This window comes from Eschrichtius robustus, chromosome 14 (genome assembly GCF_028021215.1).
Source record: "Eschrichtius robustus isolate mEscRob2 chromosome 14, mEscRob2.pri, whole genome shotgun sequence".
Classification (NCBI taxonomy): domain Eukaryota; kingdom Metazoa; phylum Chordata; class Mammalia; order Artiodactyla; family Eschrichtiidae; genus Eschrichtius; species Eschrichtius robustus.
This window is the reverse complement of record NC_090837.1, coordinates 3964182-3989680: the sequence shown is the minus strand read 5'-3', so window position 1 is coordinate 3989680 and position 25499 is coordinate 3964182. Positions and strand designations below refer to the sequence as shown.

General features: G+C 45.4%; 1 protein-coding gene across 1 annotated transcript in view; it reads left to right on the top strand.

Moving 5' to 3' along the window:
- The window catches only part of LOC137776729 (transmembrane protein 132C-like), a 377811-nt gene that overhangs the window by 119113 nt on the left and 233199 nt on the right, over positions 1 to 25499 (top strand). Inside the window, exon 2 of the mRNA XM_068563403.1 lies at positions 8552 to 9440. Within this exon, the coding sequence (XP_068419504.1) occupies positions 8552 to 9440 (889 nt within the window). The remainder of the gene's footprint in view (positions 1 to 8551; positions 9441 to 25499) is intronic.

The following is a 25499-nucleotide window of genomic DNA, read 5'->3' as shown; positions in this document are numbered from 1 at the left end:
TCCTGCACATGGAAAGCACTGAGACGCATCCCTGGCGTCCGTCCACTAGAGGTCGGTAGCATCCTAACCCCCCAACCACAGCAGTGGAACTGTTTCCATGTGAGTGAAATCATACAGTACGTGTCTTTCACCATCTGACTTATTTCACTCAGCATGATACTCTCAAGATCCACCTGTGTTGTCTCAAATGGCAAGATTTCATCTTTTTTATGGATGAGTAGTAGTCCTTTATAGGTAGATATCTAGATAGACAGATACGTCTATAGATAACACAGGTACATAGATATCTATATAAACGTCAATATCTATCTCTATAGATAGACGTGTAGATACCACATCTTCTTTATCCATTTACTAATTGATGGGCACTTAGGTTGTTTCCATGTCTTGGCTATTGTAAACAGTGCCACGATGAACATAGGGGTACAGATGTCTTTCCAAATTAGTGTTTCTGTATTCTTTGGATAAATACCCGGAAGTAGGATAGCTGGATCATAGAGTAGCTCTATGCTTAATTTTTTGAGGACTCTCTGTACTGTCTTCCATGGTGGATGCACCAGTTTACATTCCCACCAACCAAGCAGCCAACCAACCAAGCAACATGAAATCAGAATAAGTGAACAGACCAAACCAAACAAAAACAAATACGTAGATACAGAGGACAGAGTAGTGATTACCAGAGGGAGGGGGGGGCTACGTGGGTCAAGGGGATTGACTGTGTGCTGATGGATGGAAAGCAGTTTTCGGTGGTGAGTGGGCTGTAGTGTATATAGAAGTAAAAATACAATGTTGTACACCTGAAACTTACATAGTGTTATACATCAGTGTTGCCCCAATTAGAAAAATACGTTTAAAAAATTAAAAACTTAAAAAAACAGCTGCATGAAGAAAAAAATTGTTTCCAGACTTTTCCAGATGGTCCCCAGGTGGCATAATTGCCCCTATGTGGGAAACCACGGGTTTGGGCCTGTGCAGAATTGAACCAGTTACCGGAAACAGATCTGGAATTACCCTGTGTGGTTTAAACCAGGGGTTGGCAAACATCAGACCATGGGCCAAATCCAGCCCACCACCTATTTTTGTGTGGCCCACAGGCTGAGTCAGGGTGATGTAAACATGTAAGAATGGTAAAAAGTAAAAATGTAAATGGTTACATTTAAAATAGCTATATAAGTACCTTTGTAATATTGATTTTGCGTCTAAGGCTGCAAAGCCTAAGGTGTTTATTATATGGCTCTTTAAGAAAAAAATGTGCCAGCCCCTGGATTAGACCAATGGTTCTCAACCCTTAGCTTTATAGATCATAAAATTAAATTCATAATCTTGTAAACTGTCTATATACATAATTAAAAACAAATCAGTGTAGTGCCCTGTTCTAGAGATGAAAAATATGACCAAAGTAATAGACCGGAAAATAATATTTTAAAATGTGTACATATAGGGAGGGTCAAATGAAGTCATCAGGTACTTGCCCATGTATTTAGCGTCAGCATGGATGTGTCAGCCATACACGCAGGCTGGTATAGCTGTTTGGGCAACTTGGATTTCACAGGCAGATAGGGCATTGCTCATGTAATTTGCCAAAAGGGTAAACAAGTTTTTAGTAAAGTTTCATGAAATCAAAGTACAATCTGGATTTCCCTGGTGGCACAGTGGTTAAGAATCCGCCTGCCAATGCAGGGGACACGGGTTCGAGCCCTGGTCCAGGAAGATCCCACATGCCGCGGGGCAACTAAGCCTGTGCGCCGCAACTACTGAGCCCGCGAGCCACAAATACTGAGCCCACGTGCCGCAACTACTGAACCCTGTGTGCCTAGAGCCCGTGCTCCGCAACAAGAGAAGCCACCGCAATGAGAAGCCCGCGCACCGCAACGAAGAGTAGCCCCCGCTCGCCGCAACTAGAGAAAGCCCGCGTGCAGCAACGAAGACCCAACTTAGCCATAAATAAATAAGTACAATCTGCACCCCAGTAATTGCAATACTGGCAAATGCACAGGTTCCACTGTTGCCCCTCCCGGAATTTTTAGTGGAGATAGGTTCTTGGCTTGGGTTGTCCTGATAGGTTTCTCACCTTTGTGAGTGTCCAGTGGGACAGTCAGAAGTCATGCAGGACCTGGGCAATTATTTGTTGCCTGGGACCATCGCAGGCCTTACAGGGCGTCTAGCAGGGCTGGACCCCGCTCTCTAAACATCACTGGCTTTCCTCCCTCTAGTCACCGTGATGACCAGCTCTGCCTCTGCGAACACCCCGAATGCCATCGCTGGTCGGCCGAACAGTACCACCATCCGCCCCCGTAAAGATGTCTGTTTCTCAGTTGTCAGAGCCTGTGAATGTGTGACCTTACGTGGCAAGAGGGACTTAGCAGATGTGATTCAGTTGAACATTTTGAGATGCGGAGATGGTCCTGGATCACCCAGATGGGCTGATGTAACCACAAAGGTCCTTATAAGAGGGAGGCCGGAGGTCAGAGGGAAGAGAAGCTGCTGGCTTTGAAGACAGAGGAAGGAAGCGGCCAGGAGCCAAGGAACGCAGGCGCCTCTAACAAACGGAAAAGGCTTGGAAACTGATTGTCCCCTGAAGCCCCCCGGGGGATCGCAACCCTGCCGACCCCTTCATGGTAGACTTCTGACCTCCAGAACTATAAATAAATATTTCTTGCTGTTGGTTTACACTACTAAGCTTGTGGTAATGTGTTACAGCGGCAATAGGAAACTAATACATACATCGTTTCACGGGGGAGCTCTGTCTTGAGCCAGTCGGAGCCCCTCGTGGACCTGGGGTCTGAGCCACATTGCAGGGATGGAGGAGGAGGGATCGGCCTTGTGGGCCGTTTGCCAAGATCAAGCCATTTGCCAGTTTCAGCCCAGTTAAAAGACTGCGTTTTAGATTTAGAACTTTGCCTGGCAAATATTTCCCTCTGTGCCTACCCAAGGCACTATTCTCATGCTGATAAAGACTGAGATTCTGGGTGTTTTAGAGAGTTTGTCTTTGAAAGGCATGTCTCCTTTGCTCCACTTCCAGGGGCCTGATTGAGGAGTGCCTGGGAGAGATTATGGATTTTAACCAGAGAACAGGGGGGGATACCCCCCCATGGCCTCCAAGGGGAATATAAGTACCCGCTCTTTTAAAGGAGAGTTTTACTGTTTCGAAATTGCAAACCACACTATGTAATTTCAGCGGAGGATACTGGGGGGAGGTTTGTTCAGAAGAGGCATTGAAATCAAATAATCCATTTATCAAGGTGCCTTTTGTTTCAAGAAAAAAAAGTAACAATGCGCCATATTTATCAGAGAGAGACATTTTGTGTCTGGCGAATGTTAATAAATCACAAATGGTGGGGAGAGAGAAAAAAAAACCTTCAAAGTACTCAGGCCGGCTTGTGTTTCAAGTAAGCTGCGATGACTTGGAAGGAAAGTCCAATCAGGGTTTTCCTTGAGGCTTGGGGGGAAAGGCAGGCTTCTGTGTCGTAGGTTTCTGATATCATACAGGTAAACTGGAGATGTCGAAACAGGCCATTGGAGTTATAAAAAGAGCCCACCCCTCTTGATTTCAGATTTCTTTTCTCACATGGCTGTCACCCAATTTTTTTTTTTTTTTTTTAACGAATTACGGTTATCACCTGTTTTTTTCATGTTGCTGTAGCCTGAAAACCTTTTTACTATAACTTATCAACAGGATTGAAATAATGGTAATGATCATAATGATAATAACAGGAACAGAAACTTCTCCCCAGTTATTAGGCATGTTCTAGGTGCTGGGTACTTTCTTTATTGCTCTAAGGGAATTGGTTTTGATACGATTCCCACTTTAAAGATGAAGATTCTCAAACTCAAAAGTTTAAGGTATTTGCACAAAAAACAAAAACAAAAACTTACCGAGTACGTTGGGGGCAGGGATTCATCTTTGGATGCGGTCTGGCTTTGGGAATGCTCTTAACCAGTGAGATGCATTCCTCTCACTGGGCTGGAGAGGGTTTGGTTACAATCTTTCCTCCTGTCTCGTTGGCATCTGTGACAAACCTCTGAACACCTGCTGTGAATCGAGCTAGATCAGGGTTTCTCATCCTTGGCACCAGCGGCATTTTGGGCTGGACGATTCTTTGCGGCGGGGGGGGGGCTGTCCCGTGCATTGTAGGATGTTCTCAGCATCACTGGTCTCACCCCACTAGGTGACAGCACCCAGCTGTGAAAATCAAAAATGTCTCCTGTAGACGTTGCCAGGCATCTCCAGGGTGCAAAGTCACCCTTAGTTGAGAACCTCTGATACTCTTTAGGAAGGACCTTTGCACATCCTAAAACGGCACCACTTGTGCATCTGGGTTATTCCAGCGGGGTTTGTTTGTAGCTTATTTAATTGACAAGGAAACCGGGACCTAGCATTTTCACCAAAGTACCACATGAGCATCCATCGCTTACCACAACTTCCTAGACCAACTTACCACTCCTCACACACCCAGCTCCTGAGCTTTCCCTCCACTGACCCTTTCCTGGTGCCGCACTCTGCCCCCCCAGGGTCCTTCCCCTATTCCACTCACCCTCCCGAGATCCAACCCATCCTTCATGTCACAGCTCAGAGAGAATCAATGCTAAAGAATCCATCTCGGTCAACACATCCCGAAGCGAGCATCGCAGTGGAGGTGGCACATGATATTGGCTGAAGGGTCATTTCCCCTGGTGTTGTTCTGTCTGGGTGCTAAGTGGCATGGACACCTCCTGCGTCCACTATCTCAGAATCTCAAAAACTCAATTTCCGGCAGCCAGCTTTGCAGTAGAGTTCTCTGATGAACGGCTGATGGAGGACATGATATCCCAACACTGACAGGCAAGCACAGATAAAGAAAATGGATAAACAGGAAGGGAGACAGCAAATGAACGTGCTGTCAGCTGGGAGGCCAGATGCAGAGGTGCAGCTGTCAACTTCTCTCCTCTTCCCTGCTCCACGTCCGTAGGCAACCAGCATCGGACTTTTCCAGGGGTATTGTTTCAGATGAGTAAAAATTACTCAATAATCCTATCTTTCTGGGAGACGCTGCTATGAGCGGATGAACCAGAATTAGAGGGTGGATATCTGTCTGTGTTTCACTAGGTCACGGCAACCGTGGGATGGTTTCCTTGCAATCAGCAGATAGAGCGTCAGGAGAGAAATACCACCACGGCTGGTAACCACCACGGGTCCCTTAATCTGCTAGATCAGGGCTCCCCAAAATGTGAGATGAGCTTGGGAGATCCACATGGTGTCACAGCACGTGAGTGTGCAGACGGGCCTTGCACAGCTCCAGGGGGGCCGTTTTCATGAGTGTCTATGAGGTTGGGTATTGCAGGTACACCTACAAGGTGGGAAACCACCTGAGTCTTACCAATGAGAAAGTGATTCCCTTTTCAGTTCTGTTTGAATTACTCTAATTCCCTCGAGGAGGAGAAAGTCTCATGTTGGTGTTTCACTGTATCTGTTTAGTTTCTTACCCTTGGTAATCTCTTGATATTTATTAGTTACCCCATCAGGTGTTGCTGCATAAAAAACCACCTCCAAATTTAGAGACTTAGTTCACTTGTCATTTCTCATGAGTCTAGGGGGTGACTGATCTTGGCTGAACTTGGCTAATTTTGGCTGGGCTCTCTCACTTGTTTGGGGGTGGCTGCAGGCTGTGGGTTGGCTGATTTGGGATGGCCTCCACTGGGATAAGTCTGCTGTCCTTCACGTGGTCTCTGCAGAAATTCAAAAGAGAGTTAGTGGAAACCTGAGCTTGGAATTTGGCACATCGTCACTTCCGCCATATTCTGCTGACCAGAGCAAATTCAAGGCCAACCTAGATTCAAGGAGTGGGGCAATAGACTCCTAATTTTGAAGGGAAAATTGCAAAGTCACACACAAAAAGTGTAGAAAGAGGAGGAGAATGGGAGCCATTTTGTAATTGCTCTACAACAGGTACTTTTAGATCCTATATAATGAAATCTATCCACCTGTGTATCTACCTGTGTACCCATCCATCCATCCATCCATCCATCCATCCATCCATCCATTTATCTAGGGAAACTGAAACTGTCCAAGAAGGTAAGAACTTGCCCGAGATCACATGGGTATTGGGTAGATCAACTCTAGATCTCTGTAGCCAAACATCATGTCTTTAACCACTATACTAGATCCCACTCCCTTCTTTACGATGTCTGTCTCTTCTTGGCTCGAGTTAAATCTCTCATGAACTGGAAAACTTCAGAACTAGGTTCAGCAGGAAGGTATGAGCTAGGCACTTTTTGTTCCATACGAAAGATAAAGAGGGAGTTAAATAATGGAAGAATCCTAAGAGAAGAGATTAAGAAGACAGCAAGCCCACTTCAGCTTTATTTTATTGAAAGTAAACTCAGCGTTTGCTTCAAAGCAAAAGGTTCATTTTTAGGATTTTTTTAAAAGTAAAAAGACCAAAAAAGAGAAAAAAGGAATTTTTATGTGCAAGAAGAGTGAAGAATGATGAGAAAGCTTGTTGACAAGCTTCCCTGTTGTGGAATACACCCTGCACAGATGGGCCTTAGCACCCTTGCTCTGTTCCTTCAGAGAGCCCTTGGCCCACTATCTTTTCCAAACACACGAGTCTCTAAATCTCTACCCTTCAAGGTTTAAAAGCTTTTTTGGAGAGGGATGAATACATCAGAATAAAAGCGTTAAATGTAATAATAATTAGTCCATTGGGTTTGACACAATTCTACAAGTTGCTTAAAGAGTCAATGATTTTCTGTAAACACATAGAGCCAGAACCTTTTCTAGAATGTTATGCAGGGCCTTCTGAGAGTGTTTTAACCTGGTCCTGAAATGAGTGGGTTAAAAGGGAAGCAGTAAAATATCCCTAAAGAGAGAGGGGCAAAGTACCCGTGTTACCGGTGACCTCAGAACAACGCCTCTGGGCGAAGAACAAGGGAGAAAGCTATTTCTTTGAAAAGCCATCTTGACAACCGAAGGCCGTTTGGCTGCAGCACCAAAGGCAGCTTTGATCTGCTAGCCAGTGTCCCGGCCGGGAAGAGGATTAGGGGAAGGTTCCAGAGGGGAGACAGGCATGGGGTAGCCCCATAGGCTGGTTGGGCTGTGCTGGCTGCAGTTAGAAGCAGGGACAGCAGGGGAGGTTGGAGTATCAGGGGAGAGGAATGTCCTTGTTCCCTCTCAGTATATGAATGGGGGCTTATGTGGGTTTTCTGGTCTGCTTCTGAAAGACAAGGGCCAGGCGATGGTCTTTCCTGGGCTTTGCAAAGTTAGCAGTTGGGGCGCAGTAACCTCTTGTGCGCTGGGTGAGCAGCGAGTCCCCAACAATGTAAATATCAACCCACGGGGAAGCTTTAGAGGGCCACCTTCAATCAGCAAGGAGGCAGCTGCTTGTACTGCTAATGATGTGGGTGAGTGATGGACAGAGAAAGACAGGAAGATGGGAGTGACGGTGCTGCTTTTCCCGGGCTCAGTGTTGAACCTCCAGCCTCCAGTGTACGTCGACTTACCCGGCTGCAGTTTCTAACTGGTGCTTTTCAACTCAGATGCTCCTGAAGGTCCAGCAGGAAATGTTACTGAGCAAGGTGGTTTGCTGGGTCTGTTCTCTTACTGTTGCCGGGTGGGCAGACAGCCTACATGCTGCCACTCCTCTCATGTTTGCAGAGAAGCTGGAAACCCAGATGCTCCCCAGTTTTTAAAAAAGGTTCCCATTCATAGCCATCTTTTAAAATACCGTGGGCCAAACAGAACCCACCTGCAGGCTGAGTTGAGCACCGTAGGTGAGCAGTTTGCAGTGTTCCCCAGATTGCTGTTTTTCTTTCGACTCTATGATATTTTTGGCTATGAGCAAGATCTTGTAAAATTTTTACACAGGCACGTTTATCATCGTTCAATTGCGTTCGGCGTTTGAGTCATCGTTAGAGAGCTTTCCCTAGACCCAGGTTATAGAGGAAATCACTTTTTCATTCAGTAGTGAAAAAATGTCATTTTTTTACATTTAGATCACTGATCCATTTGAAGTTCATTCTTGTGTAGGGTGTGAGGTATGGCCCTAATTGTATCTTTTTGCCAAACGGCTGGCCGGTTGTCCTCGTACCATTTAAAGTCTGTCTCTGCCTCATGGTTTGTGGTGCCACCTTTAAAACATACGAAATGTCTAGATGTACAGGGGCTTATTTATGAACTGTTCTCTTCCCCTGGTCTGGTTTGCTCTTCATGTACCAGTGTCATTAAAAATGTTTGAAACTCATGCAAGTTATTAATAAATACACCCACTTGACACTCCTACACTTGCCAGCATTACATCAGACTCCATAAAATTGCCACTGTTCAACAATTCTTAGTGTACAAAAATCTCCCTTTCATAGGTTTCGACCTAATACACGCAGGTAATTTGCGGAGCATGTAGTCATTTACTGGCTGATCCCCGAAGGAACATGAAAATCCTAGGCAAGTGGACTGCAGAATGTTTACCCTCGTTTCTAAATTGCTCGTCAATTACCCCTCTGGCTAAGTGACCTCTAAGGAGCCCGGAATAACCCCATCTTTGTCTTTTTTTTTTTTTTTCTTTCCCCCCTGCAGTGATCGAGGGCCGTGGGGTCACAGACAACATCCAGAGGTTTTCCTCGCTGCCCCCTTATCTGCCCGTGACCTACCACGTGCTCAGAGCGGAGACCTCCTTCTTCCTGAAGGAAACCAACCAGGACTTGACACGCAACTCCAGCCTGCGGTCCCGAGTCGAGTCCTTCTTCGCGTACAAAGCCAGGCGGCCCCTGATCTTAAATGCCAGCTATGGGCCTTTTTCGGTGGAAAAGGTTGTGCCCCCGGACCTGATGTCGACTCCAGACTTCCTGGGTCCCACCGACAAGGTTAGTTTCAACTGGAAGCTGAAAGCGCACATCCTGCGGGACAAGGTCTCCCTGAGCCGGCCCCGCGTGCAGGTGCTGTTCCACGTGGTGGGCAGGGACTGGGACGACGCCGGCCCCGCGCAGAGGCTGCCCTGCCTGCGCGTGTTCGCCTTCCGGGAGACCCGGGAGGTGAGGGGCAACTGCCGGCTGCAGGGCGCCCTGGGGCTGTGCGTGGCGCAGCTGGAGCTCCCGGCCGGCTGGTTCGGACCCCCAACGGTGGTGGCCGGGAGGAAGAAGTCGCCCGAGCCCCCCGAGGGCAGCCCCGTGGAGCTCTACTACGCCCTGCAGCCCGGGGACGAGCGCGGAGACTGCGCTGGCGGCGACGTCCGGAAGGGCAATGCCATCCGCCCCGGGAAGGACGGGCTGGAGGAAAGCACGTCCCACCTGCAGAGGATCGGTGCCATCGGCCTCTACCGGGCCCAGGACAGCGCCCAGCTCAGCGAGCTGCGTCTGGATGGCAACGTGGCCGTCTGGCTGCCCTCCCGGCCGGCCAAGCAAGGAGACGTGGTCACTGCCTATGTCACCGTGGCCAGCAATTCCACCGTGGACTTCTTCATCTTGAGGTAGGTGCCCACTGTAGTCTGGGGCGTGCCGACGGTGACGCCGGACGGGAAGGTGGGGTGCAGATTTGTAGAAGATTCCATCTTCACCACCTTCAGGGACCCTCCGGCTTCAAAGTAGAAGCCAAATTCTGCACCCGGCCACGGGCTTTCAGCAACTTCGCTGTATATTAGGGGGTGGGAGAAAGAGGGCCGGAATTGCACCCCTAAGAAACAAGACTAACTTAACCACTGTCTTCTGACCTTGCATTACCTTTGAACTGGGAGAGGGATATGACTTTTTTTAAGCTTCAGATTTTTTTATACATGTACAAATACTTGGTTGCATGACAAAGTATATGTTCAGGGGGCCCAAGGAAAGACATAGGCATATCTCACTCTCTGCTATCTCACTTTGGGTGTAAATGTGAAAAAAAAAAAAAGCCAAGGATAGTATCTTTTTTTTTTTTTTTTTTGGTGGGGTTAAATCTTGCCGGTTAGCGGTGGGAAAACCCCAGTTTGTGAGTACAGTTTAGCAATGATTCAGGGGGTCTGCCCAGCAGAAGATTGTTCAGCAGAGGTGTTCCATCTCATAAGAAAAGAAAAAAGAAAACTAAATTGAAAGAACTACAGAAGAGCCCACTTACCATCACCCCTGTTGGTTCAGCAAATCGCCCCAAACTTGTAATGGGCTCTTTCTCTGCTCGGTGATTCTAAGGTTTAGATCAGGAGCGCCTTTTACCTGAGGATAACTAATAATGGGGGGAAAGCCACCTGAAGCAAATCCTCTTAAAATGTGGCCCAGGATTTCATAAAAATGGAAAACTATTTGCCTGAGATTTGTTTAAAAGATAAGGGTGATAAATAGCAGGTTTTTATCTAGTATCATTAAGAAGGACTTACGTTGTAATTGCAGCTATGCTTTGGTTCTTTTTAGAATAAAAAAATAATCACACGTTGCTTGAGTTGCTTGGGAAAATATTCGCAAAATAGAATGATGGCATCTTATAGCATATTTCACTTTGGTTTAAATTTTGTTGTCTGATAATAAGAATGGTCCATTTTCAAGGGTTTTAATAAGTTTCTTGAGGCATTTCTTAGTCCTTTGGATTCGAGTAACTCTCTTCTGAAGTGTCTTGTCTAGTCGTCATCCTTATAATTGTTTCTTTCAATTTTTAAGCGGACTAGTTTTACCGGATCCTTCTTTGACAGTGGTTTGGGATATGATCAAGGGCTTTACAGCATCACTTTCAGTGGCGTTAGGCTGTCCTGCATCTTCTACAAAACATAAACTGTGCCCTGTGGGAAAAATTCCCATCGTATTTGCACTGATGGATGGCCAGCCTGGTGCTTGCTGCCTTTGAGGGGGAGGAAGGATCAACTCAGTGTCTTAATGCAAGTGGCAGCCTTATAACTGCAGGGCCAGGATAGCAGATATTTAGATAAAAGAATCCAGGTTTGCTCCCTCCTGCCTTGGATGGGGAAAGACACTGATCTGGAAGGTTTGAGTTTCATTTCCACTGAGTCCGTTGCACCCTGGTTTCATGTCCTTCTATTGTAAAATAAATATATCAATCCCGAGCTTTGGGAAAGAGGGACGGAAGGCAGGGAATCAGTAGTACTGCTAACAAGTTTTACAATTCCAGAGTCATAAGTATCTTCCCACTTGTACTTATCCTTAGCTTCCCTCTTCAGCACAGCAGGCTTGAGGGGTGAGTATGCGTGAGCCACTGGGTCCCCACGTCTAAGATGCAGGGCCTTCCGCTGCAGGTGGGACACTCAGACCTGGTTCATTGGAGAGGAGAAGCTGTTTTCTGTATTTTTCATCACAAAGATGAACATGATGTGGGAGAACACAGGTCCTGCAACCAGCTGGCCCCAGTTCTGGTCTGCTGCCTGGCTTTGTGACTGTAGGCATGCCACCTCATCTCCATGTGCCTTAGTTTCCTAATTCAGGTGAGATTCTGGTACCTACTGCCATAGGGATGGAAGATTCAGTGGGCTAATATTTATCTGTGAGATGCTGACAACAGTATCTGGCACATAAAAGTGCTTCTGTGACAGGTTGGTTTTGAACATCCATCAAAACTTCCATAAGCATTGAATTCTATTTTAGCAGTGAAAGGATATTGTGCTTTGCATAAAACAGCAGCTACCAGGTCTGTTCTGAAAGCTGTATTGATTCTCACTTCACCATGCTTTTGTTTAAAGAGCAAAAAAAAAAATTGTTTTATAATGACAAGAGCTTTGGGAGCACAGAGGATCGGAACGACATGAATGTTGCTTGATGCCGGGAAGGGCAGTAGCCCTATTTCTGCCTTCCTGGTCTTTCCACCCACGGATCAGAGTCCTCGGAAGAGAGAGGAGGTGGAGGAGAAACAGAGTCAAGAATGACTCCAAGACATTGGGCATGAAGGATGCAGCTGCCCTGATGGGTATGGGAAGGCTGTGGGTAAAGTAGGTATTCTCTTTCCAGATAACGTAGCTCATTTTAAATCAATTTTAATTTATAAATGAATTATTCTAAGGAAAAAAATATTCAGTAAGAAAATACAAAAAGATGTACACAGATGTGGCAAAATGGTGACGTTTGCATGAGGCTTCCTGAAGTCTGGGAAACACCACTTTCTTCCTAGTAAAAGTAGCAGCTCGTGGAAATCCACATTTATCTTGCTGTCTCCAGTGATGGTCACTGGTTCAGTCAATCACAGGAGAAATCCATCTGGCCCATCACTGGAACCCAGCTGAGAAATTCACGGGGGATTTTTTTTGGGGGGGGGGGAGGGACTTTGCTACACCCCTCCTGACTGTGAAATCCAAAGACATTCTCCATTGCCTCCTTGGAAGATGGCTTTGCCGACAAGGCTATGATGCTTGAAGACAGCCCAAACTTCTTGGGAATTTCTATAGGGCCAATAACATACATGGACACTTGGCCTAAGCCTCTTTTCTGAGATCGTTTTCACAAACGATACTGTCTTCCACAGGCTCGAGGAAGCAGCCTGCGTTTCGTTAGCTATGTCTTGCATTTAGTTCGAAGGCGATCCCTGCTTTATGATCAGATTGGTTCCTGAGACTCAGTCAAGGTGTGGCGGTTGAAGCTTTGTTTCCTGTGGATATAACGTTATTTTAGAAACCTATTTTGGAAAAATAGAAACATAAAATAATGGCCAACGTAAAGGAAAATACCTAACTGGATATATTTTACAGATACTTGTAAGTAGGTCAGTTCCATGGGTATCAGTCCCTTGTCCCCTGGGATACGGCTTAGCACATATTGGGTTGGCCAAAAAGTTCGTTTGGATTTTTCCAGAAAATGTTAATGGGAAAACCCGGATGAACTTTTTGGCCAACCCAGTAGTCAAGGACTAGTAAACATTTACTGAATCGATGCAAAAGCAAATACCTAATGTCAGATTTATACCATGATGTGCCTTTTCATGGATGTTTTCCTTCATGACTTACTAACTGAATCTTCTTGAAATAATATCAAGATTCCTTACAGCAAGCGTAAGCATTATTCCGTATTCCGAGGGTTTTCAAAACATATTGACAGTTGGGGTCATCAGTCCTGACAATTCCTGATGCCATCTCCACGTCCCTGAATGCTGCTGACAACACGAGATGCTGAGGACCTCACTTCTTACTCAGCGCTCGATCTTAGACTGGGTTTGCGGAATTACTCCCTGTGTTGGGACCAACGTTCACATTATCTCAAGTTGCAGGTGTTAGGCAGGTAGATCACTCTTGACTTTGCAGGTCTTTGAAGGGAAGAGTAGGGGACACCGTGGCACCTCTGATCTTAGCAGGAAGCAACTGAAATTGATCCCTAAAGAAGCCAAGGCAGTGGTTCACTGGTCCTCTCCCTTTTAAAATAAGCTTGCTTAATTGAAATCCCTAATTCACAGAAACGGACGGGAGATGTTCTCCTCCAAGTGTAACTAATTCAGAAGCCCGCAACTTTGTGATTGGAATTAGGGTTGCTAAGAGAGTCATAAAGAGTCTTTCCTCTTTACAAGATTACATTATGCTGCTACCATGAGCTTACACATAGCAAATCGTCCTATCTCGAGTCTCATAATGAAAAGAATATAAGTAGCATACCAACTGGTTTAGCGTACGCCAGGATTTCTCAACCTCCGCAAGATGGGCGTTTGGGGCCGGATCATTCTTTGTCGTGAGGCCGTCCTGTGCCTTGTAGGATGTTTAGCAGCTTCCCTGACCTCCACCCACTAGCAGTGGTACCTTCTCTTCGGTTGTGACAACCAAATTGTCTCCAGACAGTGACAGATATCCCTTGAGGGACAGAGTCACCCCAATTGACAACCACTGGTCTACACCTTTGATGTGCAGAGGGTATGGATATCTGGATGGTCCGTGCGGAGATTCGGGTGGGAAATGAAGAAACGGTCTGGCTCATCCTAGGCGTTTGACCAAAGTCAAGAGCTGCTGAGTCCGTATTGCCTCGGTTTCTCTTCTGACAGTATACTCCTTCATTCTTGTTCCTTCCCCACCAAGAGTTAAGTGTCTGATCAGTATAATCAATTAAAAATCAAAGGATCCAAACTATTTCACAGGTGACTGAGGAGGAGAGAAAGCAAGATGCTTGGCATCACCTGTCTTGGATTCCGTGTGTTTCTGGATTTCTGTCGAGCTCAGGTAGTTATCCCAAGTCCTGTCAGCCGGTGGTCCGGCCACCACGCCTCCCCTCAAAGGTAGCTGACTCTTCAGAGCAAGTCATGACCCCCACGAGCAGAAATAGAAATCTTTCCATCTCTATCTCTCCAGAAGAACTGACAGCAGAACAACCGTTGGCATGGCTGCTTTGTCCTTTTCTGGGTAAGGTCTGTGTATCAGTGGTGACCATGGAGCCTTCAGGGTTTAAATCCTAAGAGGTGGTTTTTCCTTTTTAAGTGAAACATGGTGAAGTCACGAGGTAATCCTCCCAGAAGAATAAAGTAGGAGTAGAAGAACGATGACGCTATGCCAGGCATCCAGTCTGAAAAGCCCGTGCTTTGTAGACGCAGGATCACAAATTAAGGGAGTAAGCAGTGAGGCGGCCCTCCGCTGGGGTGCAAGAGGTGTCGTTCAGTTCCTTCCTGGCTATTGGATGTGGGACCTACTGATTCATTACCTCTGTCCTGGTGTGACTGGGAGGTATATGCACAGTCATTCTTGTTAATAACTAATATCCCCCAGACAAATCAACGCGACGTCATGTGCATTTAAGTGCTACTCTGTGTTCCCAGCATCTTTCCAGTAAATAAACAACAAGGATGAAGGGTGCAGTCAGGCAAGAAGCTTTTAAGGAGATGTGCTAAAGGAAGAAGAATGTTAGGGAAGTATTATTTTTCTTTAAGCAGGATGAGATTTGTAGGTGGATTTATTTCTGGAATCTCAGCGTATAACAAGGGAATGCAGGGAGAGTGCAGAGCCTGGCTCTCTCCAACGCTACAAGGATTTTGTGAGGTTCATCTTTTACAGACGAATCTTGTTCCTAACCAGCCCAGGGCAGAGGGCAGAGTCTCAGGATCCCCCTGGTGGGTGGATGGTGGGATTCATGGAGAGAGCTCCTAATAGACTGAAGCCCATCACGGAGCTTCACGACTAAGTCTGCTTACACTTAATTATACACAAATACACAAAATACACAAGTGGTCATAGCAGCATTATTCACAATAGCCAAAACATGGAGACAACCCAAACGTTCCATCGATGGGTGAATGAATAAGTGAATTGTGATATATTCCTACAATGGAATAGAATATGGCCGTAGAAAGGCATGAAGTATTGATAAGGGCTACCATTGTGGATGAACCTTGAAAACATGGCGCTGAGTGGAAGAAGCCAGACACAAAAGACCACGTGTGGTACGATTCTATGTATAGGAAATATCTAGAATAGGCAAGTCCATAGAGACAGACAGTAGAGTAGCGGTTGCCAGGACCCAGTGAAATAGATGGCCAGTGACGAATGATTGCTAAGGGTGGGTATGGGGTTTCTTTTTGGAGGGATGAAAATATTTTGGAATTAGATAGGGCAGATGGGTGTACAACTTTGTGAACATACTGAACACCACTGAATTGTATACTTCAAAAATATACGGTATACAAAACTAAACCGTATATACAATATAGAAATAAGCCATATGTATAAATAAACCATATACATTATATATAAACATCTCTAAATAACTATATATATAAAGAAACTGTACATAAGAATAAACCATATGTATATATAGGGATATATTGTAAGATGGCATGGAAAAACCCGAACGAACTTTTTGGCCATCCCATTATATCTCCCAATAGATGGTGTGTGTGATAGCAAAGATGGTTGGTCTTGACCTTTCTTTCTTGCCGCTAAACTTAACCGCGTATTAAACATGGAACGAATTAAAAAAAAAACAACAACAACTCTAGTCTAACTGAGGCTTTTTCCCTCAAGTGATCAAATGTTCAGTTGCCTTTCCCACACTTGGCAACATTCTTAGGATCTTGCCCGGTTGAATCTTTCCCATGGACACTGAAGCGTTTGTTACGGTTTGTACCATGTCACGATGAGAAGTCTCCTCGACGTTTCGGATGAATGAGAATGGCCCAAGCAGGGATGGGCTGGCTTACATCAGACGTCCATACGGGCTAGCCAGGGAATATAGACACGTGCAGCTGTATGCGGGGGGGGGCGGGCGAGTGCCAAGAGGGCCTTAGCAGCCCCCATAATCTCAATTAACCAGCCCCTGAGACCGCCCCAGATCAACACTTAATCCAACGAGGGCAGTATATTACGTCCGCACCGTTCTCCACCTCCACGCAGTGGCCAGTCTGATGCGTGCACCCTCCGCAGTGGAAATGATGGGACTGGTGAGGAAGCGGCAAGAGGGGGATCACGTGTGTTTCTTTTTGCTTTTTTTCCACGTGCATTTCTAAAGGGAGCAGCCTCTTCTCAGCTCCCAATAATTGTTGCCGCTCTGGAGCCCAAGACCATGGCAACCAGGTTTACTGGTCTTGAAGACAAGCTGGAAACGCAGGGTTTACGTACAGTCTTTCAAACAGAGTGACTTTTCAGCCATCGCCGTGCAGGCCTGGGGACCTGCTTGTGTCTGCAGGTTGTCATGCTGCATCTCTTGATCCGTAAGTCAGGGCTCCAAGTAGAATGGATTAGTGTCCCGGGGCTGCTGTAACAAATGGCACCAAACTGGATGGCTTGAACAACAGAAGTTTTTTCTCTGACTGTTCTAGAAGCCAGAAGTCTGAAATCAAGGCACTGGCAGGGCCGTGCTCCCTCTGAAGTCTCTAGAGAAGAGCACCGCTTTGCCTCTTTCAGACGCTGCTGGCCGCTGTCAACCTTTAGGGTTCCTTGGCTTGTGGTCGCATCCCTCCACTCTCTGCCCCTGTCTTCACATCAGTTTTCCCTCTGTTTCTCCTCTATGTCTGTGTCTCAAATTGCCCTCTCCTTTCTCTTATAAAGAAACCTGTCATTCAGATATCATATGATACCGCTTATAAGCTGAATCTAAAAACAACGATACAAATGAACTTCTTTACAAAACAGAAACAGACTCACAGACATAGAAAACAAACTTACGGCTACCAAAGGGGAAAGGGGGGCAGGGGTAAATTGGAAGTTTAACATATACACACTACTCTATTTAAAGTAACCAGCAAGGACTCACTGTATAGCACAAGGAACTCTGCTCAATATTCTGTAACAACCTAAATGGGAAAAGAATTTGAAAAAGAACAGATACGTGTATACGTACAACTGAATCCCTTTGCCGTACCCCTGAAACTAGCACAACATTGGAAATCAACAGTAGTCCAATATAAAATAAAAAGTTACGGAACAAAAAAAAAAAAAAAAGAAACCAGTTATTGGATTTAGGACCCACCCCAATCCAGAATGATCTCATTTTGAGATCCTTAACTAGTTACATCTGCAAAGACCCTGTTTACAAATAAGGTCACATTCTGAGGTTCTAGACGGACGTGAATTGGGAGAAGGGCCATTCTTCAACCCACCCTAGAGAAGATGGGCCACTCGATGTATTTCAGAGCCTTCCACTGTGCCGTCCTCGGTTCTTTGAATTGCTCCATCCCGCGGTGGGAAGGCGATGCCGTGAATAGGAATGTGTGCCTTCGCTACGTGAAGGATAAACCCTTCTCTGCTGGGAGATTCCAGACCTGCACACTCAAGTCCATTCCACTAGTTTCTGAGTGCAGCCTGTGTGTGTGCGGTTATAATTGAATATTAGGGAGTGTGGTTTTTTTCGCCCTGATCCCTTTTGTGTCTGAGGATACGAAAAACCCTCAAAGGCAATTTCCAGATACCTGGCTTACCCTGGATAATTGTTGGCTCTTCATTTCCAACGGAGCTTCAATCTGCAGGGTCAAGTAGAACCCTCGAGAATGACTGCACAGTCCCCACACTCACCCTGAAGAGGAGTGGACCGTCCAACAGATTGGTGTTTGCCTTGACTGCCAATTTGGAGCTAATTCAGAAACTTCTGGAGACTCATTTTCCCACACTCGTGTTGAAAATGCCTTCCCTGTTGAAGGCCTCCCCAGGAAAGGTTTGTTTTCATTTTCTCCAGCTTGTCATTTTAAATGTATTCTGCTGGAATAGAGAAAAGGAACAATTTTCTTTCTGCTTGGGAAGAAGTGAAGAAATAATGTTTCCTGCCTGGGGCCCCTCCCCAGCCCCCCAGCACACATCTGGGTTGCCAGGCAGCCCGGCTTTTGCGAAACATTTGAGAACGATTTGACTGTTGTGGGAAACATTTAAACATAAAATTGATTCCAGTTCTGTGAACAGAGAAAAGCAGAGTCCTTCGGACCAAGTCCTCTTTTGTTCCACGTTCTTTCAACCATGTAGAAGTCATCTTAGTTTTCGAGTTTCCCCAGATCACAGCTTTGTCTGTTGCAAACAGTATAACACGTGCATAAGTGGTCCTGTGACACACGGTCCCTTTCTATCCGGACATTTTGGAAAAGAGAGTCTGGCTAAGGGCGTGGTAGTCATTGCAGTAAGAGTGTCAAAATTTTAGTATTGTGGTGTGTACTGGGGTATTTTTTTTTTCTTGATATGGATTTTTTTGTTTTTGAGTCCCTCTTTTTATTTATTTTGTTTTCTAATTTAATTTAATTTTTAAATTGAAGTATAGTTGATTTACAATGTTGTGTTAGTTTCAGGTGTACAGCAAAGTGACTCAGATATATGTATATATGTGTGTGTGTATATATATATATATATATATATATATATATATATATATATATATATATATATATATATATATATATATATATACTGGAGTATTTTAAAGTACTGATTTGCTGCTACTTTGTTTGGTGTCATGTCACTGCTCCAGGGTTCCTAAATATCAGAAATTTCAACTGTTTATGGCTTGCAACCGCAAGAGTTATTAGCTGAATTAAAATCTCGGAGAGGGGAAAAAAATCTTACTGGATTCGAATGCATTCCCGCTGGCTTATTTCACTAAGTGAAATAAGTCAGCCAGAGAAAGACAAATACTGTGTGGTGTCACTTATAGGCGGAGTCTAAAATACAACAGACTAGTGAATATGACAAAAAAGAAGCAGACGCACAGACAGAGAGAACGTACTAATGATTACCAGTGGGGAGAGGGAAGGGGGGAGGGGAAGAGGGAGAGGGAGTGGGAGGTCCAAACTATTGGGCGTGAGGCAGGTTACAAGGATGTGCCGTACTACATGGGGAGTAGAGCCAGTACTCTGTAATAACTGTCAATGGAAAGTAACCTTTAAAACTTGTATCAAAAATTAATTTCAAAAATTTAAAGAACAAAAAATATGCATACAAATTTAAAAACAGAATTTTTTTTACATTAAAAAATAAAACCTTTCTTGGAAACTTCTTGCTATTTCAGCTTCCATGTCCTATGTTCCTAGCGATGTTGAGTATATTTTCTTGTGTTTATTAGTCCTTTGTGTGCTCCCCAGGGCCAGTCTGGCTCCAGTCTACTTTCAGAAGTACGATGCACTGTTTTACTTAGAAGGGAACGGTCCTGGAAATTAGGACATCAAGACAGACAGGAGGCTGTGGTGTAGGAGGGGATAGAAGGGAGGGGAGAGGGGCTGTGGATCTCAGGACGAATTACCAGCCATTTTCTCCAGCTGAATCCAGTGACCTCACTCCGCCCGTAGCTGAGTCCCATTGCCCCGCCTCACCCCATCCCCTCTTTCCTCCACGGTGGATCCACATTCTCAAGGCCTGACCTTGTTCCCTTGGTTTAACTTACATCAACTAGGACTTTCTTCCTCCTTCATCTTGCCTCGAGAGCATCCAGCTAGAAGGACCAGCATCCCCAGACCTGGACGGTGGCTGTTGCTCAGGTGGAACCACACGTGAGGGCAGCGCCTAAAAGACGGAGACCACATCTTACATGTCCCTAAAATACGAGCATCCAGTTGGCGTGGTTAAGAATCCGCCTGCCAATGCAGGGGACACAGGTTCAAGCCCTGGTCCGGGAAGATCCCACATGCCGCGGAGCAGCTAAGCCCGTGCGCCACAACTACTGAGCCTGCGCTCTAGAGCCCGTGAGCCACAACTACTGAGCCTGCAAGCCACAACTACTGAAGCCCACGTGCCTAGAGCCTGTGCTCCGCAACAAGAGAAGCCACCTCAATGAGAAGCCCGCGCACCACAACGAAGAGTAGCCCCCGCTCGCCGCAGCCAGAGAAAGCCCGCACGCAGCAACAAAGACCCAACACAGCCAAAAATAAGAATAAATAAATAAATAAAAAGAAAAGCCACGTGCGGGCTTTCTCTAGTTGCGGCGAGCGGGAGCTACTCTTCATTGTGGTGCATGGGCTTCTCATTGCGGTGGCTTCTCTTGTTGCGGAGCACGGGCTCTAGGTGCGCGGACCTCCGTAGTTGCAGCACGCAGGCTTAGTTGCTCCACAGCATGTGGGATCTTCCCGGACCAGAGATCAAACCTGTGTCCCCTGCATTGGCAGGTGGATTCTTAACCAGTGCACCACCAGGGAAGTCCCCCAATTGGTGTTATGCAGTCACTTTGGACATGCCTTCTTGAAGGAGTCTTTTCTTCTTTTGAATTTTTCAGAGACATCTTTAAAAAGGGAAATTGCTACAACAAAATAAAGAAACGCATAGCCTTTTCAGCAGCTCTCACCCAGTGTCACCTGGATGGGACCAGTCACTCCTGAAGTCAAAATCCTGGCTGCCTCTGGGACTGCTGGTTGGATGTGGACCTATTGGGATTCTAGGAGAGTACATTTGCATAGTGTTTGTCATGTCATTCATTTTAACATGCCATGCAGTCCTCTCAACAACCCATTCTGGCATCCAATCTCTTTAGCTTCATCAGCCAAATCCCCTCCTTACGTGTCATAATTCTCCTGCTGGCTCCCTACATGGTGACCCCCAGTGGTTCCTAGTTGCGACCAGGCTGAGAGTTTATTTTTTATTTCTTTATTCGGCTGCGTCGGGTCTTAGTTGCCGCATGCAGGATCTTCTGTTGCAGCGCACGGGCTTCTCTCTACTTGTGGCTCGCGGGCTCCAGAGCACGTGGGCTCTGTAGTTGTGGCACGCAGGCTTAGTTGCCCTGTGGCATGTGGGATCGTCATTCCCTGAGCAGGGATCGAACCCACGTCCCCTGCATTGGAAGGTGGATTCTTAACCACTGGACCAGCAGGGAAGTCCCCATGCTGAGAGTTTGAAAGTGGACTTCTACAGTGAAATAGCACCTTGCACCCATTAGATTGGCTGCTATCCAATAAACAGAAAATAACAAGTGTTGACGAGGATGTGGAGAAATTGGAACCCTTGTGTCCTATTGATGGGAATGTAAAATGGTGCAGCTGTTGGGAAAAACAATATGGCAGTCATCAAAAAAACAAAAAGTAGAATTACCATATGATCCAGCAGTTCCTTTTCTGTGTATATACCCAAAATAATTGAAATCAGGATCTCGAAGAGGTATTTATATACCCATGTTCATTGCAGCATTACTTAAAACAGCCGAGAAGTGGAAGAAACCCAAGTGTTCATCGATGGATGAATGCATAAACAAAATGTACAGTGGAATGTTATGCCACCTTAATAAAAAGCAAGGAACTTCTGACACACCTGCTGCAACATGGATAAGAATCTTGAAGACATTATACCAAGTGAAATAAGCCAGTCAAAATGATAAAATGATAAATGCTGTATGATTCCACTTCCATGAGGTACTTCGATGAGTCAAAATCATAGAGACAAAAAGTAGGCTTGTGGTTGACGGGCTGGGGGGATGATGGGGGATTATTGTTCAGTGGGTGCAGAGTTTCAGTTTTACAAGATGAATCGAATTACAGAGATGGATGGTGGTGATGGTTGCACATTATAAATGTGTTTAATACCACTGAACAGTACACTTGAAAATGGTTAAGATGGTAAATTTTATACGATGTGTATTTTACCACCATCACCACAACAAAAGTTATCTTAAGTGGACTTCTCCTTTATCATTTGTCCAATGAATGTCCTGGAATTGAGTCTCCTTGGCTTGGTTTCAGCTGCATACTTATCCCTAACACATTTATTGTGACCAGCTATTTAAACATACTACCCTTCGAGTTAGAAGTGGTGGATTAATTCTGCTAAAAACTTGTTGACTGAAAGTACAGGCAGAGTGGCTTGATGAAGGGAAAGTTAGGATGCGGGCCCTAGAAGAAGGAGGAGTTGTACACCGGGCAGCGAAGAGCAAGAGGTGTCCAGTGATGGAGCATAGTGATGGAGGTACAAGCTCCAGAGATGGATGAGTGAATTGAAATCCTGGACTCAGGGTTTCCTCGCTGGACAACCAAGGCAGGTTCCTCAACCTCTCTGTGCCTTGATTTCTGTATGAGGATAATAATAATAGGACCTACTTATAGGGTTATGGTGAGGCATAAATGATACGGAAATTTAACATATGCTTGGTACACTTACACATATTAATTTGTTGTTATTATTGCATTATTATTTTTTATAGCACATGGGTTTTCCTCAAGTTACATAGATAGTCTTTGTATCTGCTCTTGGTTTAGAGCTACTAATTGCAGCTAAAAATATTCTGATGAACTCCCATCTCTACTCTAACACATACATTCTGTTGGGAGAAGGATCCCATTGCTTTCCCTTAGGTAAACCCCCCCTCCCAGGGCAATTTGGAAATTATCTGGAGACCGTTTTGTTGTCAAAACTGGGGAGGGGGTTTCTACTGGTGTCTCGTGGGTGGAGACCAGGGACCATGGTAGATCTCCTACAAGCACAGGACAGCTTCCCTCCCCCCCTCACCGAAGACTGTTCCAGCTCAAAATGCCAATCAGTGATGCTGAGGTTGGAACACACTGAGAAAACCAAGTGGTTGATCACGGCGTGCGTCACTACAACCATGGGTTATAACCAATTGTCTCTCAGGCTTCAAAGCCAGTCGTGGTTCTCAGTGAGTCAGGGATATACCCACGGACATGTGGGGAAAGCCATCTGTCGGGAACATCATGGTCTTGCCTGGCCAGGTAAGAAGCTCTGCTGCTTTGAAACGCTCCTCCTAGATGCTAGCAGTAGATAAAGTGGCCATACGCTGTTGAAATCGAGGCCAATTTTTATGTTTACCAAAGAGCAAGGATCTAATTTAGTTTGTCTATACTCTGTGATAAGTATATCTTAATATCCCTCCTTAAAAAAAAAAGAGAGAGAGGAAAAAAGAAAACAACAAGAAAAGGGCTTTGATAACATCAGAGAGGTCTGTTCAAAGACGGAGCCATCCTTAACATCACATTGGCAGAAAGAGGACTCCAATGACCACTCATTTCATTAGCTGCTAAGGAGTACTTCCCAGAATGGGCTCCGTGGGCACGGGAGTGGCTCTCAAAATTGATAGATCACTGTCAGCGTGTCTCAGATGGAAGGGCTAAAGATTGAGTCCAGCTGACAAACCCAATTGTGCCATCCTGAAATGCACAGGGGAGCTCCAAGGATGGAATGTGGCAGCTGCATTCAAATGGGCAGTGGGAAGGGACCACCTCCACTTAGCTGAGCTGTTGGCTGCAGGGTCGGGGAGCAGCTTGGCCATCTCAGCAACCAGTGGAGCTATAGAATCTCTAACGAGTTCAAGAGATGATCTCCCCAATCCTAGTCAACCTAGGTTGGGTTTTTTTTTTTTTTTTTTAACTTTTTGGCCACGCCATGTGGCACGTGGGATCTTAGTTTCCCGACCAGGGATCGAACCCACGTCCCCTGCAGTGGAAGCGTGGAGTCTTAACCACTGGACCGCCAGGGAAGTCCCAACCTACAATGGGTATTTAACTGTCCCTCTGCCCACCTTCTATTGGGGGATAATATTTTGATACATGACATTTCATCCCTCTGTGCTTCTTATTCCATTCTTAGTCCCTGGTTCTTCCCAAGATTCAAGCCATAAAGAGAACATGTTATACTGATTTCCAGAAGGAATGGGCTGACATAGCAAAAATGGAAAACAAGAGAGTGAAACCCTTAATTTTTGAATTGGACCAGAAAATCTGGAAAACTCTCATCAGGTTTGTTCTTATTGCAAAAAATTAGATAACGGTTTCCTAAACTGAGGGTAAAGCAAAAAAAAAAAAAAAAAAAAAAAGCAACAGATGGGAATTAGAAGGAGTTAAAAGTTGGAAGGACCCTAAAAGCATCCTTGAGCTTTGAGTGTTCCATCTGAGAAGTTTGGGAAACCAGCAAGTGTGGATATCTCTTCTCTCCTTCCAGATAAAACACAAGAACAAGCAAGATCTCTAAGTTCTCTTGTGCTTAGCGTGGTAGGAAAGAGAAGTAGGGTCAAAATGGTGTGAGGTGTCTGGGCAAAAAAAAAGCCTTCACCCCCATGCAATTTTCCGTATTTTCTTTTCAATATAAGGGATATAGAAGCAACTAAAGGGATGCTGGCTTTGTTGTCAAAATAAACAAGGCGCATCGGTGGACCGCCTGTGAAGTTGCTCTGTTGACTGGAGAATATGCCTTTGACATGTATGTGCCTGGATAGACAGCTCACAGATGCCAGTGTGGGCTGATGCCACAAGGACTGATGTCCCCACTGATGTCCCCTCGACCCCCCCTCTGAGAATGGAGATGGTCCTTAAGGATGGGAGGCCGTCGGCTAGAATGCTTCAGCCACAGGGAATAGAGCTCAACCAAGAGTTTTCAAACCAGTGATTCCCCACCTTGAGTGGACATCAGAATATATATAATTAATATATGTATATGTATAAGTTCTTTTAAAATATATGTAATTCATGTGAGGGATATTAAATTTTCAGAAGGTATATATATATTTACAGAGAGAAAGAAAAACGGAGACAGAGAGACAGAGACAGAGAGATAGAGACAGAGAAACAGAAAAAGAAGCAAAATCGTACATGGCAGATTTTCAAAGTCTGTCAATTTAGGTGAAGGTTAGATGGGTATTGATGATACTATTCTTTTAATTTTCCCACAACTTGAAAACTCTTGGAGAAAAGCTGAAAAAAAATTCCAGTGTCTGAATCCTACACTAATCCAGTTAAATCAGAATCTCTGGGGTTGTGCTTGGGTATCATCAGTATTTTAAAAAACCTCTCATAAACAGTCAAGATTGAGGTCCACAGATGCAGGCTTGCGCATCTCTCCAGCCTCATTTTTTAACCTCGTTTCTCACACTTGTTGCACTGAAGACTAGCTGCCGCCTTCTCGTTGCAACTCAGAGCTCACTCCTGCCTCATGGCCTTTGTACCTGCTGTGCTCTCTGCCTGGAATGCTCTTCTTTCTGCCTTCACAGAGCGGGCTGCTTCTTGTTACCCAGGACTTGGCTTACATTGGTTCTCCTGCCTTTTCACCTTCCTCCAAGCCAGATAGGAGCCCACCCTCCTTCAAGTTGTCCGAAGCATTCTTTTCTTACCACTCTTATCCTTTATCATCCTGGCACTACCCTGTATGGATTTGCAAACCTGAAAATACCTGCACTGCATTCCTAGTATTCCCTGCAGCATCTCAAAGTGCTTCTTCTCAGATGGACGGTCCAAGACACACTTAATTCACACAGATACT